A 17,001-nucleotide genomic window follows, 5' to 3' on the forward strand; every position below is an offset into this window, starting at 1 on the left:
ACTTGGCTTCGGTTGTTGTTTCTTGGTGTGAATCTGGCTTCCTTCCTCATTCCCCCCAAAGACACGTGACCCAAGAGCACACGGTTTGCCCTCCTCGGGCTGAAGTGACTCAGGCTGCTTTTAATGTTGTGTCTCATGTGTTTTATTTTGTGTTCAGTGTCCAGACGGTACCTTGACGGTGCCCAGGTTTTTATGACCTCCCGGGGTTATAGTTATCTTGTTCGTAAGTGTCCCCTTTTAACCAAATTAGTTAAAAGTTAGGGGAAAAAAAAAAAAGGAAACAAGTATACAGCAGACATCACCGACTTGACATTCTTAGATTTTCTCCGACAAGCGCCCATGCGGCAGATACTTTAAAATGTATTTTCTTTGCTTTCGCCATTGGAACTAACAACCAACAGAAACCTGTTTGTGGCCGGACGCGGGGGCTCACACCTGTAATCCTAGCACTCTGGGAGGCCGGGGAGGGTGGATTGTTTGAGGTCAGGAGTTTGAGACCAGCCTGAGCAAGAGCGAGACCCTGTCTCTACCAAAAATAGAAAGAAATTAATTGGACAGCTAAAAATATATAGAAAAAATCAGCCGGGCATGGTGGTGCATGCCTGTAGTCCCAGCTACTTGGGAGGCTGAGGCAGGAGGATTACCTGAGCCCAGGAGTTTGAGGTTGCTGTGAGCGAGGCTGACGCCACGGCTCTCACTCTAGCCCGGGCAACAAAGGGAGACTCTGTCTCAAAAAAAAAAAAAAAAAGGAAAAAAGAAACCTATTTGTGTTGATTAGTATAACACTGGAAAATTTTCTAAACCTGCAAAGGTGTATTTTAAGGAGGGAAAAAAATAAGCATGTAGGTGACGGGTGCTTTTTCCTTCCCTTTCTCGTGATTGCAACATTCAGCGCTTGTTTGTGGAGCTTTGGCTGCGGAAGGTGAAAGGCGGGCCCCCGTCCCTACGCCCGAGGGCAGCAGTCCTCCCCGCGGCCACCTGCGTTTTCGGGCAGGTCGTATTTGTGCACCTGCTTCCGTACACGCTCAGCCCTTTCATTCCGAGACTTTGCTCCAGAGCTTGTTGTTTTTATTATGTGTCGTCTCTGAGGTTGGTAAAGTTCCCAGCCTTTCCCTGCTGTCCTCAGACCTCATCCTTCAATTCACATTGATGTTACTTTGTATATTTTTCTTAGTCCTGTGTCTTGACATATCTCCCCCGGGAGTTCCAGCTCTAAAATATTTAGAACCTCGACTTCAAAGGTGAGGGAACCGTGCCAAGCGTGCGTCCCCGCAGATAAGCGGGGGCTCCGGACACAGGACAGAGTCAAGGCCGCCGACTCAAACAGGACGCGGCGTGTCTCGGGCAGGCCGGGATCGCTCACAGTCTCTGAAAGGAAAGAGAGTCTCACATGAAAACAAAACAAACAGAGTTTAACCTAACAAGTGTCTCCCCTGGGACACCATCTCCCTGGGGTCTCAGCCCCCGTCTCAGGGACCTCCTGCCTCCACTGTCCCTCTTGCGGGTGAGATGCCACCACGCCTGGCTGCAGGGCCTCATCCCGTATGCAGAGTGGAACGGGAAACCTGAATGTGCAGTGGCCGCCCTGTGGGCCACGTAGCTCGTGACTGCAAAATCATGGTACCGTGTTTCCCCGAAAATAAAGCAGGGTCTTATATTTGTTTTTCCTCAAGAAGACACCCTAGAGCTTATTTTCAGGGGACGTGTTATTTTTTTTTTAGGTACGGTACATCCATCTACAATTGATTCAAATACAGTTAAGCCGTCTTCTTCTGGAACATCATCCTCACTCTCCAGACTCCAAATTCCATCCTGAATGTCTTGTGACTCTGTTTCCTTTAGAACCACTGGGCCCAATCTCTCACATGGAGCAGACGAGAAGGGCTGCTCGTGTTCTTTCCCGCTCCGCGACGACACGCACGGGTTGTGCAGACGCTGCGCAGCCACGCCCGTCATTAGGGCTGATTTCCGGGGTGGGGCTTCTATGGCGCACATGCTTAGACATCCTGCTAGGGCTTGTTTATGGGTAGGGCTTATTTTCAGGGAAACACGGTACCTCCCCAAAGAGCAAATCATAGTTTAAGATTCAAAAAAATCCTGCGAGAATACTAACTTCTGTTTCACCTATATTGTTTCTAGACTGCTCTGGAGTACTGTCTTTTTCCAGATCGATATTGCTTAATGTCTGTTTTATTCTAAAACAAAGGTTTTAGACTTTGGGACTGTTAATGTTTTGGGGAAAAATACTTTCCACTTGATCCTACCGCCGTCTTTATTTTTTTTAAAAAAAAGCTGTGATCGTAAGCTGGTCTGTGTTTCACACAAACCGGCTTCAGTGGGTTCCGCTGGCTGCTTTCTTTCCCCCTCCGACTCCTTTACGAAGTTTAATTTGAGGACTAAAGTGGGGCCTCGGTGTTGGCGCGGCGGGCGTCGGGCACGTCTAGTTGGGAGAATTCTCCCCGCGCGCTCGCCGAGCCAGCACTTGTGACCGGGGAGCCGGGAGCTGGCGTTCAATAACCAATCACGCCGACTGCCCGGGGACTTCACATGCGTCTGGTTGCAGAGCCCTCGGGAGGGAGGGAGGGAGGGAGGGAGGTCACCAGGCCTCTACCGCGATGAGGAAAAAAATCCGAGTGGTACGGTGACAAGAACGCTTCCCCGTCCTGCCCTGGGATAGGCGGTGCCGGGACAGAGCCCTCTCGCCGTCCTGCTGCGGACCTCGGCACCCTCGCGGAGTCACCCCAGCCCCACTCCCCATCAGCGCGGAAAGCAGCAAACCTGCGCGGTCGGCGAGCGCTCCTGTAGTTTTCTGAGCCCCTTCGGGAATGTCCACGCGCGGGCAGTCGGCGGCAGGCTCGCCTCCTCCACGCAGGAGGGCGAGAGGACCCGCAACATCGCCGCTTCTCCCCCGCCCCCGGCAAACCACTACCTAATCATGAAGGGAAATTAGGAAGAAGAAAAACTGCCGAGTCTCACCAGCCCGAGACGGCCATTGTCACCATTTCATGTGTTGCTTTCATGCTTCTTTTCCACGTACCGGTTTTTATTAAGAGACGTAACTGCGGCCCTGTTTTTGTAGGCTGCTTAACTGAGCATTTTAATGTGAGTTTCCCCCATGTCGACTTTTTATGAAATACGATTTTTAACGGCTTCGTGTTTCCTCATGAGCTTTGTTTTGAGCACAAAACCTGCCAGGAGTCCTAACAGATTTGGGAGGGCTATCTCGGGGTGTGAAGTAGCTGGTGAACATTTTTTTGTCTTTTTTTTTTTTGAGACAGAGTCTCACTCTGTCACCTGGGCTAGAGTGCTGTGGCGTCAGCCTGGCTCACAGCAACCTCAAACTCCTGAGCTCAGGCAATCCTCCAGCCTCAGCCTCCCGAGTAGCTGGGACTACAGGCGTGCGCCACCATGCCTGGCTAATTTTTTCTATATATTTTTAGTTGGCCAATTAATTTCTTTCTATTTATAGTAGAGACGAGGTCTTGCTCTTGTGCATGCTGGTCTCGAACTCCTGACCTTGAGCAATCCACCTGCCTCGGCCTCCCAGAGTGCTAAGGGTTACAGGTGTGAGCCGCTGCGCCCGGCCTGAAGAATTCTTCATATTACTATTTGCTAAACCTGCTTTCGTTTTTCCTTCAGAAATGCATGTACGGTTATCAGAAATGCATGCACGGTTATCAGAGATGCATGCACGGTTATCAGAGATGCATGCACGGTTATCAGAGATGCATGCACGGTTATCAGAGATGCATGCACGGTTATCAGAGATGCATGTACGCTTATCAGAGAAAACATAAAGAGGGAGTGCTGGGAAGTAGGTGACTCCGTAGCTGCCGAAACGAAATCTGTAATACACGTGTTTAGTTCATGAGCCAGAAAACCAGTGACGTTCATGATTTCTGCAAATGCCGTGGGAGGCGGAGCCTCCGCCACTCAGCCCTGACGTAGGATTCTGCCCCTGACGTCTGCCGTTGTCGAGTTCATCTTCATCCTAAGCGGCCGTGCGCGGGTCAGGGCCGGAGCCGGTTCTGAGCCGGCGGCGGTGGCCGTGGGAACCGTGCCGGTTAGGGATTATTACGGGCTTGCCCTCTCCCTTGTCGCCAGCCGCTCACAGCAGCCTCTGCGCCCGCAGGTACGGCGTGAGCCCCGAGAACATCATCCTGTACGGCCAGAGCATCGGGACGGTGCCCACGGTGGACCTGGCCTCGCGGTACGAGTGCGCGGCGGTCATCCTGCATTCCCCGCTGATGTCCGGCCTGCGCGTGGCCTTCCCGGACACCAGGAAGACCTACTGCTTTGACGCCTTCCCCAGGTGAGCGCCGCCCGCGCGCGCCCGCCCGCCGGCAGGTGCTCACCTGCGCGGCCGTGCGCCAGAGCCGTGCGGGGGCCGGGGGCGGGGCGGGGCGGGGGTGGTGGCTGTGCCCGTGACGCACACACCGTCCACAGGCTCCGTTGTCCTCCCTCGTGACGGTCTCCCCACTGCCGTGTGAGGGCCAGGCGTGCACGGGGGCCGGGACTACCCGGTTCAGCTGCACTGCGCAGGGCTTAAAAAAAAAAAAAAAGAAAGCCGGGCACGGTGGCTCATGCCTGAAATCCCAGCACTCTGGGAGGCCGAGGCGGGAGGATTGCTCGAGGTCAGGAGTTCAAGACCAGCCTGAACAAGAGCGAGACCTCCGTCTCTTCTATAAATAGAAAGAAATTAATTGGCCAAATAAAAATATATAGAAAAAAACTAGCCGGGCATGGTGGTGCATGCCTGTAGTCCCAGCTGCTCGGGAGGCTGAGGCGGGAGGATCGCTTGAGCCCAGGAGTCGGAGGTTGCTGTGAGCGAGGCTGACGCCACTGCACTCTAGTCCAGGCAACAGAGAGAGACTCTGTCTCAACAAAAAAAAGAAAAAAAAAAGAAAAGAAAAGAAAAGGCACCTGCAGACCCTAAAGTATTTCCGAGTCCGTTCGTGCACCCAGAGGGACACACACGGTCACACCGCACAGAGCCACGTGCAGGGGGCGCGGTGAGGCGGTTCGCAGTGTCCCGCACGCTCCCGCCAAAAGGACAGGCCAGCGCAGTTCTGAAACGCCTCTCGCCTTGCTTGAGATGGCGGAGGGCAGGGAGAGCTGCCCTGCCCGGTTAATCTTGCTGTGAATAGAAGGAAGGCGCTAAAGGGAGTCACCCGGCGGGCGGGGCTCTGGGCTCTGATCTTGGGTAAGTGTCCCTGCACAGGGACCGTACTGTCAGCAGACAGCGCCCTACCCCCACCCCCGCCACCCGTCCCATCCCGCTCTGCCACTGCGACCCGGCGCCCTCACCCCTGCAGAGGGGCCGCACCCCCCGGGGAGTGGGAGCCCGCTGCCAGCCTGACCCCGCCACGCCCCGCCCCCACTCACAGGAGGGAGAAATGTGCCGTGACCACAAAAGCAGCAGGCACGCCGGCTCCTTTGATGCCTCTGGTCGAACATTGCTACTTTTATTCTTTTAACCTAAGGTAGAGTAAGTATTTTAAACGAAAAGCGTTTGCCACCTGAGCTCTTCCCACGGTGCTTCGCAGAAGTGGCCCGAGGTGGCTCGGGCAGAGCCGGCCGGATCCTGTTGCAGTTTTATTGGAAAAGGCTCAGCAGAAGTGTCCAGTTTTTGGGTTTTGACTGGCCTATTCATTTCTTTTCTTTCTTTTTTTTTTATTAATTTTTTTTTATTTTAGCGTATTATGGGGGTACAAGTGTTAAGGTTACATGTATTGCCCATGCCCCCCTCGCCCCTTGAGTAAGAGCTTCAAGCATGTCCATCCCCCAAACGTTGCACATCTTTGCTGGGGAGGGGGCGGAAAAAGACCATCATTAGGGGTTACATAAAGATCCGTCACCCAGACCAGCTTGTTTCGCAGGGAGAAACCCGTTAGCACTCCGGAACACTCCAGCTCTGGGCAGTGAATACCAGGATTCCCTGGCATTCCGCTTCCTGGGAAAGTTGCACTGCGGGTTTCCAGTGGCCTGGCTGGGAATGCTAAGTGGGGCTGGTGTGCATCTCAAATGTGGCCTTATTTGTGCTGAATTGGTAATGAGAGGCCAGTTTGCTGAAAGGCAGATATTTGGCATGTTTGTGGGAAGCAGTGCCAGGAGTTACCCTGGCAACAAAGCGAATAGGTTTTTTTCCTGGCTCTTAAATTAGCGTATACCTTGAAATACAGCCATGACAACTAATTGCGACTTATTAACGAACAGCACATGAACAGCCCATCTTACCGCTGAGTTTATCTGACAGCCAGCCTGTGCATTTTATGCGCATCCCCCCACCCCTTAATCTTCGCTGTAGCCTGAAGAACTCTGTCCGGTGACTATGCTCATTGTACAGATTGGGAAACTGAGGCTTAGAGAGTTTAACTAATTTATTTAATTAAGGTTGGTGATCGGAGACAGCAAAAAGAGACCATTCCTCCTAGTCAGTGCCATGCATTTATTAATGCGATAGATTTCAAACCATTAGCGGTCGTATGGACTTTTATCATTAATTGAATTTGGTAAACGTTTGCTCCCAGCGTCCATGGCTACCAGAGGGCAGAATCGTCTCTGTTTGTGTTCGTCCCCTTACAGGAAGATGCGTTCACATTTCCTCTTAGTGATGAAGAAAAGAGGCCTAGCCGGGCGTGGTGGCTCACGCCTGTCATCCTGGCACTCTGGGAGGCCGAGGCTGGCGGATCACTCGAGGTCAGGAGAGTTCGAGACCTGCCTGAGCAAGAGCGAGAGCCCGTCTCTACTGAAAATTGAAATTAATTGGCCGACTAAAAATATACAGAAAAAATTAGCCGGGCGTGGTGGCGCATGCCTGTAGTCCCAGCTACTCGGGAGGCTGAGGCAGGAGGATTGCCTGAGCCCAGGAGTTGGAGGTTGCTGTGAGCTAGGCTGACGCCACGGCACTCACTCTAGCCTGGGCAACAAAGTGAGACTCTGTCTCAAAAAAGAAAAAAAAAAAAAGAAAAGAAAGGAGGCCCTGTGATGATGCATTTTGTGGTTTATTCTCCTTCATTTCGGGTCAGATGATGGCATCTGAGCTTGCTGACATGCTCCGGGCAGCAGAGATTCCCTCAGACTGTGCAGCGTGAAGCGACTGTGGTCCCAGGCCTGTTGCAGCCGCGGAGTAAATATCTTTTTAACTGAGCACAATTGAACCCTCTTAGAGAAAGTCACTTTAAAATTGAATATAAGGAGGCCGGGCGCAGTGGCTCACGCCTGTAATCCTAGCACTCTGGGAGGCCGAGCCGGGCGGATTGTTCGAGGTCAGGAGTTTGAAACCAGCCTGAGCAAGAGCGAGACCCCGTCTCTACTATAAATAGAAAGAAATTAATTGGCCAACTAATACATATATAGAAAAAAACAGCCGGGCGTGGTGGCGCACGCCTGTAGTCCCAGCTACTCGGGAGGCTGAGGCAGGAGGATCGCTTGAACCCAGGAGTGTGAGGTTGCTGTGAGCGAGGCTGACGCCACGGCACTCACTCGAGCCTGGGCAACAGAGCGAGACTCTGTCTCAATAAATAAATAAATAGATAGATAGATAGATAGATAGATAAAAATAAATATAAATAAATAAAAATGAATATAAGGGGAAAGTCGGGTTCCAAATAGGGTTCCGGGTCTGCACAGTTGGGTTGTGCCGCAGCGGCTCTGCTCTTCTCGGACCCCGCGGCGGGCGAGGCCCTGCGGGCTTCCGGGCACGTCGGGAAGTGGCCGGCGGCCCCGGGGCTGCGGGTGAGGCCGGCCGGCGGTTGTTTTTGGCCCTTCGGGCTGTGCGGTGGGCACGGAGCTTTGTGTCCTCCGCGGCCGCCTGCGTGTTGCGCGACAGCCTCTCTCAACAGCGGCGCCTGTGCCCCTGTCGTGTCTGGCCGGCGATCAGACACGCCGTGCTCAGACACGGGCGATGCCAGTCCGCGTCCTCCTGTCACTTCGACTAGGAGCAGCCACGGAGAGAGAAGGCAACCGCAGGAGGCCCTTTGGCAGGGCAGAGAGCCCCGCGTCTCGGGACTGACCCGGGGGTCGGATGAGCGCCAGTCTGTCGAGCTGCTCTTGGAATATGCCGGCGTGGCCCGCAGCACATTCTTCCGAAGATCCCCAGATGCTCACCCTTTGAGAGTAGACTTACTTGATTTTTGTAGACAGGAGTCATCGGGAGCCGGACCCAGGCGTCACATTAAGCTTGCCGGCTTCTTAAATAGTACAGTCTTGAAGAAGTAGGCATTAGCTTTTATGAAATGGAATTTGTATCTTGTTATCTCCATTTCCCAAAGAGACATTCATTCAGTTATGTTAAGTACCGGCCTGTTTACTTTAACAGAAAAAAAAAAATCATCTCAAAAATATTAACTACTGGTCTGGTTAGTCTGATGCTCTTAAGAGTCCTGTTTTTAATAAGATACTTTAAAGAAAAACACAATGGCCACCTGCAGTGTGGACTCCGTGATCGGAGACTGGAACAGAAGAAGGGCCTTGGCGGAAAAACCAGTGAAATCCAAAGGAAGTATGGGATGGACACTGGTTTCTCAGCTTTGACAAGGCACCATGGTGACTCGTAACGCCACCTTCATAGGAGACGGGTTAGGAGCGTGCAGGGACCCTGCCTCACCTTTGTACCTTTTCTGCAAATCTAAAACTATTCCAGAATAAAAAGTCTTATTTAAGAAAAAAGCAAGTGACTAGATAAAACGAGAGAATAAAAGGCGACTCATCATAGTGTGTTGGTGCAGATTCACCAGCTGTAGCAACTGTCCCATTCCGGTGGTGGTGTCTACACTGCCCGAGGCCACGTGTGGGGGCGTGGGGGGCACGTGGGAACTCTCCGTGCTTCTCCGTTTTGCTGTGAACCTAAAACTGCTCTAAAGAAGCAAAGTCTTTTTTTTTTTTTTGAGACAGTCTCACTGTGTCGCCCAGGCTAGAGTGCCATGGTGTCAGCCTAGCTCACAGCAACCTCCAACTCCTGGGCTCAAGCGATCCTCCTGCCTCAGCCTCCCGAGTAGCTGGGACTACAGGCATGTGCCACCATGCCCGGCTGATTTTTTGTATATATTTTTACTTGGCCAATTAATTTCTTTCTAGGCTGGTCTCCAACTCCTGACCTGGAGCGATCCTCCCGCCTCGGCCTCCCAGAGTGCTGGGGTGACAGGCGTGAGCCACCCGCGCCCGGCCCGAAGTCTTTAAAAAAAAAAACCAAAACCCACAGCGTTGCGGTCCCTGCGGGCAGGTGCTGACGGGCGCGCCCGCCGGCCCGAGTGGCGTCTGGTCCGAGAGCACAGCTAACGGCCTCTCTTTCTGCCCCTCCCTTCCGTCTTGCAGCATCGACAAGATCTCCAAGGTCACCTCCCCTGTGCTGGTCATCCACGGCACGGAGGACGAGGTCATCGACTTCTCCCACGGCCTGGCCATGTACGAGCGCTGCCCGCGCGCGGTGGAGCCGCTCTGGGTGGAGGGGGCCGGGCACAACGACATCGAGCTCTACGCGCAGTACCTGGAGAGACTAAAACAGTTCATTTCTCACGAGCTCCCCAACTCCTGAGGGCGACGCCTCGACTTTACCTCGTTTACTGTGAGCGGAAGGGCCCCCCCCACCGGCTCGCACGCGCCTCGGCCGGGCGATGACCGCCGGGACGTGCCGGCCTCTAGGGTGCTCTCATCGGAGGGCCGGTGACATCTCCGCCTTTTTTATCTAGGGACTGTTGTTCTACTAACCGCGTGGCGCGTGGAGCCGCACTCCCGTCGCCGCGACTCCCAGGGCGGCTGTTAGGGCCGCCCCGGGAATGCCCACGTCTCCGTCCCGTCCCGCCCGCCTTCCCGGCTCACGGATGCGGGGCCCGCCCGTGTCCCCGCCAGGCGTGCCCGGCGCCTGACGGGCAGCTCTTTGGGCCGCCGGGTTCACGGGTCCGGTCCGCCATTCGTGACGCTGTGGCATAGTGTAACTGGAAAACCATCGTGGGTGGGGTTTTTTTCCATCCGTTTTCGTCGCCATGCCGACCTGTCCCCAAACACGCGAGCCGGAGGGTCACTGGCGGGGGGTCGGTCACGGACAGCTTCATCAACTGTAACCACAAACGTGTAACTGGAATATTCTTAAAACAGAAAAGGAAACTTAGGGGCTTTTTTTTTTTTAAGTGTAAATTTATTACTAGCCAACAGAGTTTTAATATTTTGACTGGTTGGTTTAACAAAGAGCCTAGCCGACTCACCTCCTCCAAAACCCTCCTCGTGGGCTTTTCTTTTTTTCTTTTTTTTTTCTTTTTTTAAAGAACTGTAGATACCTGCCATCTCCCCCCGCACGGGCTCCCACCTGGGCTGCAGCAAGGAACTGCAGACTCCTCGTTTGTATGTAAATGACCGAATACATTTTGTTAACATGTTTTTATTCCTAGGTTTTGCTATTAAGAAATTTTATAACATTTCCAAGACAAAAATTCCAGGTTTATGCTTTGAAGAATTTATGTGATTTAAAATTTCACTAAACCAATGTTTTTAGTTTGGGATGTCATTTTTGGGTCCTGACACTGGAGTTGAGCCGGGCGAGCGTCGCAAGCGTGAGATGCTCGCGGCTCGCACCGGCCGGGGGTCTGGGTTCGGGGTTTCTTTGGTTTCGTTTCAGCTTTCGTTTCCCGGTTTTAAAAGCCTTAAATGTACTGCGGGCCTCGGGCCGCCGCGGGCTGTGTGCCGCCTCCCGGGCGGGCGCGGCGCTGCTGACGGAATAAAGGATGCATGGATCAGAGCGTGTGGCCGCGCAGTTCTTCCCCCTCCCGCAGAGAAAACGGGGAGTCGGGGCGCCGGCTCTGCCGTGCTAGGAGAAGAGAGCCCTGGGCTTGCGGACACGCCGCCTCCCTCGCGGCGTGAGTTGCTTTCGCTCTGTGAAAGCCCCCACACTACTTCCGGAGACGCCACGCTGCAGCGCGTGCGGCAGCGGACTGCAGATGGCGCCTGGACGGACGCGGTGGATTCCGGCTGCGAGCGCGGTGGCGCGGCCCGTCTCCCCGGACCCGGCCGGGAGGGAGCACGGCGCCTGCGTCACCCAGAGCCCACGTCACGCGTGTTCTGCGGCCTTTGCTGCCGGACAAGGGCAAGCAAGGGACGCTGGTTTCGACTCGTTTTTTGTTTGTTTTTTGAGACAGAGTCTCACTTTGTTTCCCGGGCTAGAGTGAGTGCCGTGGCGTCAGCCTAGCTCACAGCAACCTCACACTCCTGGGCTCAAGCGATCCTCCTGCCTCAGCCTCCCGAGTGGCTGGGACTACAGGCATGCGCCACCACGCCCGGCTGATTTTTTTTCTATATATTTTTAGTTGTCCAATGAATTTCTTTCTATTTTTAGTAGATACGGGGTCTCGCTCTTGCTCAGGCTGGTTTTGAACTCCCGGCCTTTTGCGATTTGCCCGCCTCGGTCTCCCAGAGTGCTGGGATGACAGGCGTGAGCCACTGCGCCAGGCCTGGTTGACTCTGACCGCTCTCCTGAGCGCGGTGAGGGGAAGTGGCGGGAGCGGGGGATGGGCTGTGAGGACACAGCGGCGCGCACCTGTGAGCGTGTGCACGCCTGCCCGCACAGGCCGCTTCCTGACCTGGAATCAGGTGAGTGGGTGTGGCTCCCCGGGGCGGGAAGGGAGCCCCAAGGCGTCCTGCCTTGCCTCCCGGGCCAGAGGGCAGGCGTGGCGTGAGGTGGCCAAAGACCTGATTTCCCATCCCGTCTGCTGCTGGCACCGTCCGTACCCACTCCTGTTTCTCCTCCCAAACCGTTCAGTGAACCCCCTTTTGTCTGCCACCTTTCAGCAGTGCTCACAGGAAAGAACAAGATCCACGGCAGCAGAATCTGAGGTGGCAAGGCCCTTTCGCCTCACTGGTTTTGTGGCCAGTGTGGGCAGTTTAGATCCCTTTGAAGAAGCATTTCACTGTCCAGCTCTGACGCCACCTCCTCCCCGAGGCTTTGCCCACCAGGATTTCAGCAGGAGATGTGGTCATTCCCAGAGGAGCTTGCCCAGCCGGGGTTCCAGGGCAGGGGGCCCCGGGCAAGGAGACCTGGCCTGGTCCTGGCCCTGGCCCTTCTCAGCCAGGGCCCCGGCCGCCGCCTGGGCCGCAGCGTCCTCGTGTGTGGAGTGAGGGGTCCGTTCCACCTGCAGTTCTTCTGTGTGGGACGTAAAACATGCATAACAGAAACTTACCTTTTGAACCATGCTCAGGTGTGCAGCTTGGTGGCATTTAAGTGCATTCCCACTGTTGTGCAGCCATCACCGGTGGTCCTCCGTCTCCGGAAATACCACAACTTTTTAAAATAATGCTGAATGAGATTTAAGACTTGGGGAAATGCTTATGACACATTATTAAGTGGAAAAAACAGGCTTATTTCTATTTATATGATATAATTTCCGGCCCCCGGCGATCCCCATTCTGCTCTCTGTCCTTGCGAAATTGACTATAGTTGGCATCGCATGTAAGTGGACTCACGTGGCCTTTTTCCTTTTGTGTCTGGCTTATTTCAATTAGCTAATGTCCTTAAGGTTCATTCATGTGACAGATTGCATTCCTTTTTAAGGCTGAATCATTTTCTCTCTCTTTTTTTGTTTTTTTTTTTTTTCTTTTTTTCCAGAATATTATGGGGGTGCAAATGTTTTCGTTACAAATATTGCCTTTGCCCCACCCGAGTGAGAACTACAAGCCCAAGTCAGAACTAATTCCATCCCCCCAGACGGTGCACACCGCACCCCTTGGGTGTGAATATGCCCGTTCCCTCCTCCCCCTCCCACCTGCCCGACACCTGATGAATGTTACTACTCTGTGTGCAGTTACGTGTTGATCAGTTAATACCAATTTGCTGGTGAGTCCATGTGGTGCTTGTTTTTCCATTCTTGTGATGCTTCACTTAGTAGCTGGTCCAGCAGCTAATGGGCTCCAGCTCTATCCAGGAAAATACAAGAGGTGCTAGATCACTGTTGTTGCTTATAGCTGAGTAGATCTCCATGCTATACACATACCACACTGTATTGCATATATGCCATATTTTCTTTACCATTCACATATTTTGGATAAATACCGAGAAGTGGAATTGCTGGATCAGATGATTAATTCTGTGTTTAATTTTTCGAGAAACCACGATGCTTGATCTGCAGTTCTTAACAGAGTCTTGGGATCTGTGGCCTCTTTGGAAATGCACACTGTACTTCGATGTCTGCACCTGCGGGCATTTTTCTGGGGAGAAAGTCCGCAGCTTCAAGAGAAGGCATCAGTGATTCTGAAAGATGAAGAACAGAGAACTAGATGGTATTTACAGGCTCTTTTTAAACAAGCATTTTGGGGTTCTGAGCACTGAGTGCAGATTATGGAGGCTCAAGGAGTCGGGATTTATCTTGCAGCCAAGCCCACAGAGACGTGGGTCTGCCGCGGCTCTGTGCGTAAGGAGGGCGTCCCTGGGTACCCCAGAGCCCAGCGCAGAAGCACCTCTGGGCCCAGGAGAGGAGACAGGGAACAGCGCTGGAGGCAGAGGCGACAGCCTGGCTGGGGCGTTCGTGCCCTGGTAACCGCGCGACCTTGAGCCCGACCTTGAGCCAATCCCTTAACTGTGCAGGGCCTGTCCTTACCCCTAAGATGGTAGCAGCACCCCCCAGCCAGGTGCTTACAGCCAGGTAAGGAGCAGGTGAAGTTCTGCAGGTAGAATGTCTTGCAAGAGGACACGGGGGCTTGGACCTGCTCATTAAATGGACGGGCAAGGTCTGGATTTAGAACAAAACAGAAGACACTTTGGAAACTCTTGGGCAAGACAGTTTGCCCCGTGGGTGCCCTCACTGCGGTGTTGCTTCGTCCTCACTGTGTTGCTTCGCGATGCACTCCTCAGCTGGTCCTGGCTTGTTCACGCCTGGCCCCACCTGGCCCTGTCTGGGTGTGGGTGGAGACGGGCCGTCCAGACCCGCACGGGTGCCGCCTGCTATCCAAATGCCCCCAGACCCCACCCCGCCTCCAGGTGCCCCCAGACGGGCCGTGCGGCCATGCAGCGCCTGAGCCCACCCGGCGCACCCCAAGACGGGCCCTGGAAGGGCGGGGTGTCCGGAGCAGCGGCAGGGCGGGGGAGGGGCTGCTCAGGGACAGCCGCGGGGACGTCTGCAGAGGTGTGAGTCATGCTCAGGAAGGGGCTCGGAAGGACTTGTGTCGGCCCTTCAAGAAACTTTTCTAAATTTCAAGTTTTAATATGTCATCTCCTAAAGGAGTAGATAAAAAAAAACAAACGTATCTTCACAGTGCAAGGTTAGAAAAGGCTGAGGGGAAAATACGAAACTCACTTCCCGCTGCTGAATCTGGCATAGAAAGTGGCCAGGAGTTAGGAGCCCGCTTTCACCCCATCGCCCCCCAATCGCATTCTTTTCCCGTATGCCACAGTAGCCACCGTCCTGGATTCCCCCCCAGTCATTCCTTTCTTCACAGTAAACATGTGTGTGATGTAAGTATGTGATGTGTGTATACGCCCACATATGTCACATACGTGTACGTGTGTACACGTGGGAATATAATTTTGCTCTTCAAGGTTTTGTGTCAATACAACCCTACCGCTGCGTTCTCCATCCCCCGGCTTCTTCCGCTCGGCGTGAGGCCTTTGGATCCACCCGTGTCGATCCGCGAGGCTGCGGTCACGGCCGTTGCGGTGCGGCGCTGTCAGGCACTCCGGGTGCACGCAGCCTATCCTGCGCTCGGCGGCGTTCACAGCACAGTCCCGCCTTTGCCACTGCGGGTCGTTTAGTGTGAATACGTCTCATGGTGGAAGAGACTTCTGGTTGGTGGTTTTTGTTTTTTTTTTGAGACAGAGTCTCACTCTGTTGCCCAGGCTAGAGTGAGTGCCGTGGCGTCAGCCTCGCTCACAGCAACCTCAAACTCCTGGGCTCAAGCGATCCTCCTGCCTCAGCCTCCTCCTGAGTAGCTGGGACTACAGGCATGCGCCACCACGCCCGGCTGATTTTTTCTATATATTTTTAGTTGGCCAGTTAATTTCTATTTTTAGTAGAGACGGGGGTCTCGCTCTTGCCGAGGCTGATCTCAAACTCCTGATCTCGAGGGGTCCTCCCGCCTCGGCCTCCCAGAGCGCTAGGACGACAGGCGTGAGCCCCCGCGCCCGGCCTGGGTGGTGGTTCTTGGTCTCGGTTACTCACCGAGATGACCCAAGAGGCTCGTACAGCGCCGACGCCTTGGTCCATCCTCCTCAGAATCCCCGGTTCTCGCGTCTGGGCTCGGCCTGGGCGTCTGGGCCTTGAAGAACTCCCCAGAGGTTTCTAGGGCCGTCCCGAGGTTGGGAACCCCTGCTCAGAAAGGGCTTCTCCATGTCACGTGTGCACCAGCTCACCTGGGGAGGCGGATTTGCACTCAGCAGCTCACGACAGGACCTGAGATTCTGCGTCTCTATGACGACCCCGGGTGACGCGGGTCCCGGCCGCATGCTGAGCACCACCGAGTCATGGGGGACCTGCCTGCTCAACCTCGCCGGGCAATGCCGAGTCCTTTCCCAGAGTGCGGGACCCGCTCTGCCCCCCACCCGCGGTGGCTGGGCGCTCCAGTCCCCCACACCTGACACCCTCCGGCTTTATATAAGTGTTTTCCTAAACAGTGGAAGTGAAACGTCGAGCCCCTGATCACTCATGAGGATAAGCCGCTTTTCGAAAGCATCTGGGTCACTTGTAAGCTCTGTGCTGCGGAATGCCTGTACGTGACTCTTACCTGCATGGATGTCTGTAGTTTTCTTTTTCACAGGCGTTACTTATCTGTTCTGGATACTAATCTTTTATTTCTTTCTTATGCTGTAAATATATTCTCTCAGTGTCTCCCTCGAAGAGAATTTTATTTGTTTTACTGATGTAGCTGGGCTATCGTTTCCTGTCTGGGCCACACGCTGTCACCTTAGGGAAGATCTTGGCGTCTTCCCATGCAAGTCTCAGGTGGGCTTTTCCTTAAAAAAAAAAAAAAAAAAAAGACCATTTGGTTCATAATTAATGGCCAATAACAAATAAATTATAATACATTCTTTTAATCAGATTCCATTTATCAAGCTAGGTGATGCACAAAATTCACTCCCTCACTCATCCCACAGATGTTTGTGCCTCTGAACACTCGGCTTGGTTCTTTCCGATAACAGCAGTGATCGGACAAGCTCCTGCCCCCTGGGGGCTTATAGTCCAGTGAAGGAAACAGACAATAAACAAGTGCACAGATTAAAAAAAAAAAAAAAAATCAAATTGTAACACACGCTCCAAGGCAAATGGGAAACACACTGAGAAAGAGGTTAAGGGCGTCCAACCCTTAGCCTGGAGTCCTCAAACTACGGCCCGCGGGCCACATGCCGGTGTTTTTGCCCGTTTGTTTGTTTTTTTTTTTACTTTGAAATAAGATACGAGCAGTGTGCATAGGAATTTGTTCATCGTTTTTTCTAAACTGTAGTCCGGCCCTCCAGCGGTCCGAGGGACAGTGGGCTGGCCCCCTGTTTAAGAAGTTTGAGGACCCCTGCCTTAGGCCTTCAGGAGCACCAGGGCACAGGGGCTTGTCCTGCTTCTGTGGCTCTGGTTGCCTGGGCTGGAATTTTAGCTCCGCCAGCTGCTGGCCGTGTGTCGCAGGGGTGCTGCTCAGCCTCTCGGTGCCTCAGTTTCCCCACCTGTAAAATGAGGGTGACCTGGTACTTCCCTCACAATATTCACTGCGAATTAAGTGAGCCTAGAACATACTGAGCAATCAGTAAACATAAGCCAGTGCCATCCGGAGAAACGGGACATTTCACCCCTCACTGGAAGGGTGTGGCACACAGGCACAGCAGCACGAAGCCTGCGGGCAGGTCTGGGGACCGCGCCGCTCACGCAAGGCGCGAGTCTTCCTCCCGGGCCCCGCCCCTGCGCGATGGCGGCCCCTGCGCGTGGCAGCGTCCCGCGGGCCTTAAATGTTCCTAGCTAGAATTTTCTTTGTGGGAATTGCTTGTCTTCAGACACAGGAAGGGTCTCGGTGTCGCTTCCGCACGCTGGCGACGGGAGGCCT

The 17,001-nt window shown here is 53.8% G+C and overlaps 1 protein-coding gene across 1 annotated transcript in view; it reads left to right on the forward strand.

Annotated features, from left to right (window-relative positions):
• Positions 1-10,732, forward strand: part of ABHD17C (abhydrolase domain containing 17C, depalmitoylase) — a 33,455-nt gene extending 22,723 nt beyond the window's left edge. Inside the window, exons 2-3 of the mRNA XM_076004695.1 lie at positions 4,133-4,312; positions 9,316-10,732. Coding sequence (XP_075860810.1) covers positions 4,133-4,312; positions 9,316-9,535 — 400 coding nt within the window. The 3' untranslated portion in view covers positions 9,536-10,732. The remainder of the gene's footprint in view (positions 1-4,132; positions 4,313-9,315) is intronic.
• The last annotated feature ends 6,269 nt before the right edge of the window (positions 10,733-17,001 follow it).

Source organism: Microcebus murinus, chromosome 7 (genome assembly GCF_040939455.1).
Source record: "Microcebus murinus isolate Inina chromosome 7, M.murinus_Inina_mat1.0, whole genome shotgun sequence".
NCBI classification, from domain to species: Eukaryota; Metazoa; Chordata; class Mammalia; order Primates; family Cheirogaleidae; genus Microcebus; species Microcebus murinus.